Below are 9998 nucleotides of genomic sequence, written 5' to 3' on the forward strand. Positions count from 1 at the left end.
AAAGACCCAATGCCTGTGCTACAAATTCCCAACTTTTGAGTAATATAAAAGAAGCAATTCAAGCAATGTCCTTTATTTTTTAGTTTTGACATTTCCCGCAGAGTATGTAAATTAAAATAATTAATGTATTATACTAAAAACGTGGTCCCTTACATTGAAGGAGGAACATAAATTGAGAGTATTTGAAAATAAGATCCTTAGGATAATATTTGGGCCTAAAAGGGATGAGGACACAGGTGAGTGGAGAAGGTTACATAATTTAGAACTACATAATTCGTATTCATGATATTATTAGAATAATTAATTCAAGAAGACTTAGGTGGGCAGGCCATGTAGCATGAATGGGAGAGGAAAGAAGAGTTTACAGGATTCTTGTTGGGAAACCTGATGGTAAGAGACCTGTAGGAAGGCCAAGACGAAGATGGAGGAATAATGTTGAGATGGACCTAAAGGAAATCGATAGGGATGGAAAGGAGTATATAGATCTTGCTATAGATAGGGACAGATGGAAGGCCTGTGTTGCTTCAGCCATAAACCTTCGAGTTCTGGAAGGCTTGAGAGTTAGTTAGTTTTTAATGTCTTACACTATAACCTAGTTATTCTATAAGCATCACAGCAAAAGGGAAGATGTTGATCTCTAGACCAATTCCACCAGAAGATCAGAGCTGGTAGTTGATGGCTGTCTTTTCAGCATCATCTATCGGGCGTACAGACTTCAGCATTGTGGTGACCCTCTTCATCTTCAGGCAGAATTTCTTGTCGTACGCCATCTTCTTCTTCGTCACAGTGCAGACTGCTCGCCAATCGCAAGATCTCACAGGAGACACCTCGATATTATAATTGAACAAATTTCTCAGACTTTTAAGATGATGACGTCGGCATCTGTTATGTCGGAAGTAGAACAGGACGAATCGAATTTCGAAGTTCTCTACCTTAAACTTCTCCTTGAACCTTAGTATCTCGTCAACGCAGTCTTCGCATGGAGCGAACGTGGAAAATACCTTCACCGTCCTGAAAGTGCAAGAGGATACGTCATAGTGAATTAAATATCTAACATTCTGAAATGTTATTTTGGTATTTCGAATGAATCTAACCCTGTACAATGATAAGAATATACATATAAATAGAAACACACATACACAGTACTTTTTTTTTCATAAAAAATAGTGACGCTACTCTTCAAGTTAGTAAGTTGGTGTGTTTATTGTTATTGTGTTATTAATGTGTTAATCATGAGGAACTGCTCGAAATATTGTGGCATGTTTGTAAATGAAGTGAAGGAATATACTTGATACTATCCCTGATACAGAGTTCCCCATGGCTAATCCCTCTTTTTGGACAAAGATTTTTCCATTACAGCAAAAGTAATTGTACCCTGTATATTAAACCATCTTACATACTCCCAAGCAGTCACTACATCAATTCCATTCCCCATCAACCACCTCTGTAAGCAATCTGCGGCCTTTTCCATTGGTACGCTGGGGGTACAAGTTGACAACGTCAAAACTCGATATCATATCCGTACTGTTAATTTCCAATTCTTCTATTTCCCTCTTTACATTCCATGAATTTTTACCACTATATTCCGTGTTATCCCTGACTTCTTTGATTTTTGCAACAAGAGTTTTTGCCAACTTGATTTCACAAAAAATAAAATAGGTGGATTTGTAATATAATGATATATTCTGTCCTTGTGTAGTAGTTGTGGTGCCTAGTGTGTTTGTGTTTATTTTGTGTAGTAGTTATGCTGTCTAATGTGTTTCTGTTTGTCTTGTGTAGTATCGGTGGTGTGTATGTATGTGTCTTGTGTTGTAGTTGTGATGTCTAGTGTGTTTGTGTAGTAGTTGTGCTGTCTAGAATGTTGGTTTTGTCTTGCGTAGTAGTTGTGCTGTCTAATTTGTTTTTGTTTGTCTTGTGTAGTAGTTGTGGTGTGTTTGTGTTTATATTTTGTTATAGTTGTGATGTGTTTGTGTGTGTCTTGTGTAGTAGTTGTGCTGTCTAATGTGTTTGTGTTCGTCTTGTGTAGTAATTGTGCTGTCTAATGCGTTTGTGTTTGTCTTGTGTAGTAGTTCCTCCATTCATATTGGGGGTTAGGCGTAGAGCTGACAACTCTGCACTGTAAAAAGACATGTCAAGAAACAACAATATAAGGCCATGGATGTTCCCAAGGTAAAATATTCCGGAGGTAAAATAGTCCCCCGTTCGGATCTCCGGGTGGTGACTACTTTGGGAGGTCTCTGGACTAAGGATAAGATCTACATTAGGAATAAGGATATTAAATTAGGCACCTGGAATGTTCTGAGCCTTTACCGGCCTGGGGCATTTCAGTGTACAGTTAATAAGATAGTGAAGTATAAATTAGATATAGTAGCTGTCCAGGAAGTTAGGTGGCCAGGAGAAGGGAATTGTAAAACTAAAAATTATACTTTTTTCTTTGGTGGTACTGAAAATCATAATTTTGGAACAGGCTTTTTTATAAATAATAGAATTATCTCGGCTCTTAAAACAGTAGAATTTATTAATGATAGGATATCATATGCAGTTTTACAGGGTAGGTGGTGTAAAATTATTTTAATAAACATACATGCACCAACGGAAGATAAAGATGATAATACTAAAGATGATTTTTATACAGAGTTAGAACAGGTCTTTGATAAATTTTCTCAGTATGATATGAAAATTCTGTTAGGTGACTGTAATGCACAGATTGGCAAAGAAGAGACATTTAAACCCACGACTGGTAAAGAAAGTCTTCATGAATTAAGTAATGATAATGGTATAAGATTGATTACTTTTGCAACCTCAAAGAATTTAATTGTCAAAAGTACCACTTTTAAACATAAAGATATCAATAAATATACCTGGTCTTCTCCAGATGGTAAAACTCATAATCAGATAGATCATATTCTCATTGATAAGAGAAGGCATACTAGTATAATTGACGTTCGTACACATAGAGGTGCTGACTGTGCCAGTGACCATTATTTAGTAATTGCTAAATTAAGAGAAAGACTCGCAGTGATAAATCATAAGCAACAAAATCTAAAAGTTCTAAAATTTGATACACGAAAGTTTACTGATGAAAGAATTAAGAAAGATTACCAAATTAAACTGTCAAATAGATTTGATGTTTTGCAGGATTTAAATGATGATGAAAATATAAATGAAACAGACGTAAATAAGAATTGGGAGCACATACGTAATGCAATAGAATCAGCAGCTAAAGAAAGTATAGGATACCTTAAACCGAGAAAAAGTAAGCCATGGTTTGATAATGAATGTCATAATCTAATAGAAATAAGAAATCAGGCTAGACTTAGGTGGTTAAATAACTCTGATGATACAAATCTAAACAATTATAATAGAATAAAGCGAGAAGTTAACCGCACATTTAGAAGTAAAAAGAGAGATTACTTGAAAAGCAAAATTAACGAAATTGAAACAAACAGCAAAAATAAAAATATAAGAGATATATATATAAAGGTGTAAATGTATTTAGAAAGGGGTGGCAACCTAAAGTAAACTTGATAAAAGATAAAGACGGTGATTTTCTAGCTGACCCAAGCGATATTCTAAATAGATGGAAGAACTACTTTAATGACCTTTTAAATGTCCATGTAGGAGATAAATCAGAAGTGAATGAAGTACACACAGCAGAACCTTTAGTTCCAGAACCTAACTTGACTGAAGTTAAAGATGCTATTAAAAGGCTAAAGAATAACAAAGCACCTGGCATTGATTTAATACCAGCTAAGTTAATTAAATATGGTGTAAATTCATTAATATGTCAAATTCATAAATTAATTTGTTTAATATGGAATAAAGAAGAAATCCCTCAACAGTGGAAAGAATCCATAATTGTTCCTGTGTTTAAAAAAGGTGATAAAATGAACTGCAATAATTACCGTGGAATTTCTCTACTCTCAACAACATATAAAATATTATCTAACATTCTTTTAAGAAGACTAACCCCATATGCTAATGAAATTATAGGTGATTATCAATGTGGATTTAAACGTAACAGATCAACTACAGATCAAATTTTTCACATCAGACAGACACTTGAAAAAAAGTGGGAATATAATCAAAATGTCCATAAGCTATTAATTGATTTCAAAAAAGCATATGATTCGGTCAAAAGAGATAAATTATATAATATATTAGTAGAGTTTGGAATACCTAAGAAGCTTGTTAGTATGATAAAAGTATGCACCAGTGAAACAGAAAGTAAAATTCGTGTGGGTATTAATATGTCTGAAAAATTTACAATTCATGATGGGTTAAAACGAGGAGATGCATTATCTCCATTGCTCTTTAATTTTGCCTTAGAATATGCTGTTAGGAAGGTAAAAGAAACTAAAGAAGGACTAAAATTAAATGGTGTGACTCAGTTGTTAGCATATGCAGATGATGTAGACTTACTGGGGGATGATGTGAATACAATTAAGAATAATGCTAAAATATTTTTCAAAACTGCTAAAGAGATAGGTTTGGAAGTTAACAAAGAGAAAACTAAATATATGCTTACAGGCCGAAACCAAGTGTTAGGTAATAATCAAAATCTAATTATTGATAACAACTCGTTTGAACCATTTTCGAAATTCAAATACTTAGGAGTAATATTAACAAATGAAAATTATATTAAAGAGGAAATAAAAAGTAGGCTTAATTCAGGAAATGCATGTTACTTCTCTCTTCATAAACTTTTGTCTTCTCGTTTAATATCTAAGAAACTAAAAGTTAAAATATACAAAACAGTAATTTTTGCCTGTAGTATTATATGGATGTGAAACTTGGTCCCTTACATTGAAAGAGGAACATAAATTGAGAGTATTTGAGAATAAGATCCTTAGGAAAATATTTTGAGCTAAAAGGGATGAGGAGACAGGTGAGTGGAGAAGGTTACATAATTTAGAAGTACATAATTTGTATTCATGTCCAGATATTATTAGAATAATTAAATCAAGAAGACTTAGGTGGGCAGGCCATGTGGCACGAATGGGAGAGGAAAGAGGAGTTTACAGGATTCTTGTTGGGAAACCTGATGGTAAGAGTCCTGTAGGAAGGCCAAGACGAAGATGGAGGGACAACGTTGAGATGGACCTAAGGGAAATCGGTAGGGATGGGCCTAAGGGAAATCGGTAGGGATGAAAAGAGTATATAGATCTTGCTCAAGATAGGGAAACATGGAAGGCCTGTGTTGCTGCAGCCATGAACCTTCGGGTTTAAGAAGGCTAGAGAGTTAGTTAGTTATTTAGTTAGTGTTTGTAAATGATCATGCTTCCATGTAATTGAACATACAATTTCTTCGTCAAAATATTAATCTCACGCATGCATGGGCGTACGCAGGATTCTTTCCAGGGAGGGCAAGCGTGATATTTTTTGTACATGGGGGAAATCAAAGCACATTTAATTCTCCAGGTGGGGCCGTGTCCCTCCCCTTCCGGAGTCCATGCTCGTATAAAAATCTACCGGTACGCAGTTGCGGCTGGTGGTCGACTCTTCGGGTGTGCACTTCACTCTCGCGTCCAGAAGAAGTGTTATATTACCCGTATCAAATACTCACACCGGTTCTTGCGTACATATATATAGTATTTGAAAATTTTCCGAATCTAGATTTCAAATTTTCCGGAATCCAGATTCTGGATATTTTTGGCCTTCCCGAACACATACATATGTACATGTCGACTTCCGTGGTGAGAAGTTTGAGGAGCGCGCTACGGCACCAGGGGTCCCGAGTTCGATTCCCGGCCTGGGCAAGGGTGTTCTTAGAGTGTTTCTTCATCAATTTCATCATCATCCATCCTCATCTTCGCAATAGCCAAAAGTGGTAGAGAAACGAAGAAAAATAATCCAAATCAATTGTGGGTAAAAACTTAAAACCAACGTACATGCATGTTCTAAAATGTCTAGAACTGTACTGTTAGCCATAGAAGTTCGATAGAACCACTAAAAGGGGTTACAATGTTCATTTGTATGGTCTTTTAGTACTACTTCCACATCACGTCCTTGCGCCACAAAAACGTAATGTTACATGTAATGAAAACTAAAAAATGTATTGAAGAAATCAGTGCGAATTCATAAATATTCACGAGCAACCAAGCCTTCACAATGGTGCGTAGTGATAACGTCGTTACCATGTAATCAAGGAGTCCTGGGTTCGATACAGGTACAGTCACCGGCAATAAAAATGGGACACCCAGATCCTGAAATACTCGCTTCCCTGCAAGGCGTTATGTGTATAGCCTAACTCTACGGCGGTGATAGAACTTGCCATTGACAATTTCCTATTAAAATATACCTTTCGCGCCGTTGAGTTATGCAACACAAATAACGCCTTAGGGAAGCAAGTATTTCAGGATCTAGGCGTCCCATTTGTATTGCCGATGACTGTACATAGTGATTCTGATCTCACTTTCAACTGTAGATCCAGTACCGAGTAGCCTATCTGTGCCGTAAAGTGGACTTAAAACAAGCTTTGTCATGCATCAAGAGAGTAAAGCCTCGATGCAACAAAAAAATTAAAAATAAATTCTTCGACAAAAAAATCCATTGATATCAATTGCCTACTACACTATTCTATTCTAACCAACTACGTGTTTGAGTATCCTAACTGTAATTTTTGCTCAATGACAGAAAGAAGTGGACTAGCTTGGTTCCTACTGGGTGGATGGAGGCAGAACAAGCTGAGGGGGGGGGGGGGGCAGGAGTGCAATCTGCGCATTGTGTGGTGATGTTGAGACGAGGGAGCACATTCTCGTCCAGTGTTCATGGTCAGCTCCGAACAGACAGCGCAGATGGGGAGACGAGACTGCGGACAGGATACAAAGAACTCTGCGTACGATAATTCAGGAAATCTGGCCGACGGAGAACGCGCAGCGTGACGTCAGAGCCCAAGGTATCTATCTGAACACTATTTGGAAGGAACGAAGGAAAACTTTGCAAGCCTTAAGGGAAAGTAAAGGGTACGACATGGCATAGGAGGGATAAGGGGGAGGATAGGGGGACAGCATCCGGGGCAGGAGTGACTTCTGTGATTTCCATCCTGTATATATACTACGGTACTGTAGAGTGAACACGAACTTTACCCTGTGTGTGTGGGTGTATTGATATAGAATTTTTCATGTAACATTATCTCCTTACATAATTGTAAACTAACCCTCCCCTTTCTCCCCCAAAGTCAGCACCTATGCATGTAGTCCCGATCTAAAACTTATTTTTCCATGCAGAGTACAGAAACAGTAGACAAATTGTCCACAACCATTTTCATTCGGTCTGTATTACACAATGTGATTACAATGAATTGAAGTAATGACGTCAATAAGCAGAGAACAATGCCTGCTTCGAATTAACATAGTTTCATTTCTTAAAAGAACGCAGGATGTAGAATAAAAAAAGTAATGAAATTAGCGGTGGACAATTTACCTACCATTATCTTTGCCGTTGACTGTACCTCAGCAAGTAGCTGCAAGACTCTACCTGATGTCGCCATCAAACGCCTCCAACTCTTCCAGCATCCGAACCTCTGCATGCTGATCTGTGTTTCTCAAAACCCGGTGTCTTCTTCCGTTGATGTTGTAGATAACAACATTTATATGCCTCAGAGCTTCGTAGTTTCGCTCCATCGCCAATCTGAAATATTCACCGAGATGAAACTTGTCATTTTCCTCCATGGCGTACACGACAACAGTCCTACACGATCCCGATTTCCCGCGCAAATGACGTCATATAATTTTTGCACTCGCTTCCACCATCCCAAGGTCTACAGCAATGCAAATGTGTCACGCAGTGTAGGCAACTGATGAAATGGTCATTTTCCTGTTGGGTACGGTTACTGAACCCTGCACAGTTCAAACATGAATCTGCAGCTGATACTCTAACCCGGAACCTGATTACAATACAAACATGGTAACCAACGGCTATTCTTCTGGGACATGAGTTTTTGTTATCATGAGAACACCGAAAATGTCTATTATTACCAGGAAGTGGTTGTAAGTGGATAAGATGGTATGCTAAACAAATTTTAATGTGTAGTAAATTGTGCAGTTTCTGTGTTTTACGCCATTTTTAATGTTTCCTGCGTATTTACAACAAAAGTTCCATGCTGGTCCTGGCTGCAATATGATATATTTTTCCTCATAGTCACTCTCCCTCTCTCTCTCTCTTGCTGTCTCTCTATCTCTATCTCTCTCTCTCTCCATTTCTTCCAGTTTCTCCCTTTTGTTCTCTGTTTCTAAATATCCCCTTCTTTCGTATCCGTTATCCATTTCTTTCTATATTTCATCATTGATTCTTCCTCTTGTTTAATTTCTCTCTCCATTCTCCTTTCTTTCTTTGTTCTTCTTTTTCTCTACCTTTCTCTACCCTTCCACCTGGAAAACGAGTGGTGAAAGCTTTCATCCTGTTCATTGTGGTTTTTTTTTTATGGGGAAAACATAGACTGATCTAGAATATTTCCCTGGGAGAGGGACAGAATAAGCTGTAAGCTTATAGGAAGTAACAATGAAAATATAATTTGCAGACTATCTCTATACATTAAAAACAGGCTCAAATATACTATATATCAGATTCACATAAAGAAAACAACAGGGTTCATTTTAGGTCTGATTTGTGGTCAGATAAACCAATCGTGACTGGACCTTCAAATTGAAATCCGAATCACTGTTCACTGTAACTCGATGAGGAATGGAACCCAAGACCCTTGATTAAAAGCTAGCTTTTTTTCTGAAATTGAAGTCGTTCTACATTTTATTTGTGTTTACAATGCTTACAGAAGGAAACAGATAAAGAAGAAAAAGATTCGACCAATACAGCTATAAATGATTGGGCGAATATTTTATTTGTTGAGTGAAGGGTCTACTAATTATTATTGTTTTAAATAAATAGTTGGTATGCCTAAATTTCCTAATGTGATACTGCTATTTTATTTTCACAACCGACGAGAATACTATTTTGAAGTAAACACTGAACAGCCACATACGTATATATGTACTTTCTGGATTGTTGCTGTAACAAACAGACTGTGCTGTGTGTAGCACCGCAGTAAATAAATCTGATTTTCTCGCAGTGTTACCAACATCTTACTCGAAAAAATCACCAAGGTTTTTTTTTGGGTCTAACCTAGCCTAAAGCAAGGAGCTGGCAACCTTGCTTGAGGCTTGCCTTACAGTGCATAAAGCAAGGAGCTGGCAACCTTGCTTGAGGCTTGCCTTACAGTGCATAAAGCAAAGTTGGCAACCTACTGGTACTTTTGCCATAGCCTTTTACAAAAAAAAAGAGAGAGGAGAGAGAGAGAGGGAAGAGTTAAACAACCGACAGCTGCCAACACCCACCTACAGCCTTTTTTTTTCTTGGTCTAACCTAACCTAAAGCAAGGAGCTGGCAATCTTACTTAAGACTTGCCTTACAGTGCATAAAGCAATTTTTGCCAACCTACTGGTATTTTTGCCATAATCTTTTACAAAAAAAAAGAGAAAGAAGAGAGAGAGGGAAGAGTTAAACAACCGACAGCTGCCAACACTCACCTACAGCTTTTTTTTTCTTGGTCTAACCTAGCCTCAAGCAAGGAGCTGGCAACTTTGCTTGAGGCTTGCCTTACAGTGCATAAAGCAATTTTTGCCAACCTACACACACTAAACAAGGAGAGCCGGCAACAAACACGCACTGCCGTAAAAGAGAGAGAGATGGGTGGATGGCAACACAGTATGTGTGTGCGTGTGTGCGTATAATATGTAGCATTATTAACTAGAGTGTGTTAACAATTTACTTACAACTAAAAAAAAATAGAGATGCCAACTTTGCTGTAAGATGAAGAGAGAGAGAGATTTATGGCTGGCAACAGTGGTGAGCGATGTCCTCTTATTGTAAATTTTTTCCAAGTCCCAAAAAAAAAAGAGAGGCCAATGTTTATATATCGTGACTTTTGTAAACCTCTCTCGGGGGAACGATGTGCCACACACGCGCGCGCGCGTATGTATTGTGACGCAAACAAACAAACA

The 9998-nt window shown here is 37.5% G+C and overlaps 1 protein-coding gene across 1 annotated transcript; it reads right to left on the reverse strand.

The window, feature by feature from the left end:
- Nucleotides 1-469: 469 nt before the first annotated feature.
- On the reverse strand, nt 470-7663 carry LOC145995252 (uncharacterized). The gene is made up of 2 exons (XM_083131822.1): nt 7480-7663; nt 470-1011 (listed from the first exon to the last, which is right to left on the reverse strand). The coding sequence occupies exons 1-2, from the start codon at nt 7623-7625 to the stop codon at nt 660-662; spliced, it is 498 nt and encodes a 165-aa protein (XP_082987948.1). The 5' UTR covers nt 7626-7663; the 3' UTR covers nt 470-659.
- Nucleotides 7664-9998: the final 2335 nt, after the last annotated feature.

Source organism: Lepisma saccharinum, chromosome 11 (genome assembly GCF_977018435.1).
Source record: "Lepisma saccharinum chromosome 11, izLepSacc3.1, whole genome shotgun sequence".
NCBI classification, from domain to species: domain Eukaryota; kingdom Metazoa; phylum Arthropoda; class Insecta; order Zygentoma; family Lepismatidae; genus Lepisma; species Lepisma saccharinum.

What these genes read in the sequence shown, in the direction of transcription:
- LOC145995252 (XM_083131822.1), bottom strand. Translation starts at nt 7,625, where the DNA reads ATGGAGCGAAACTACGAAGCTCTGAGGCATATAAATGTTGTTATCTAC. An exon ending in GCGTTTGATGGCGACATCAG is followed by an intron (nt 1,012 to 7,479) that starts GTAGAGTCTTGC and finishes TTGCACTTTCAG; the next exon opens with GACGGTGAAGGTATTTTCCA.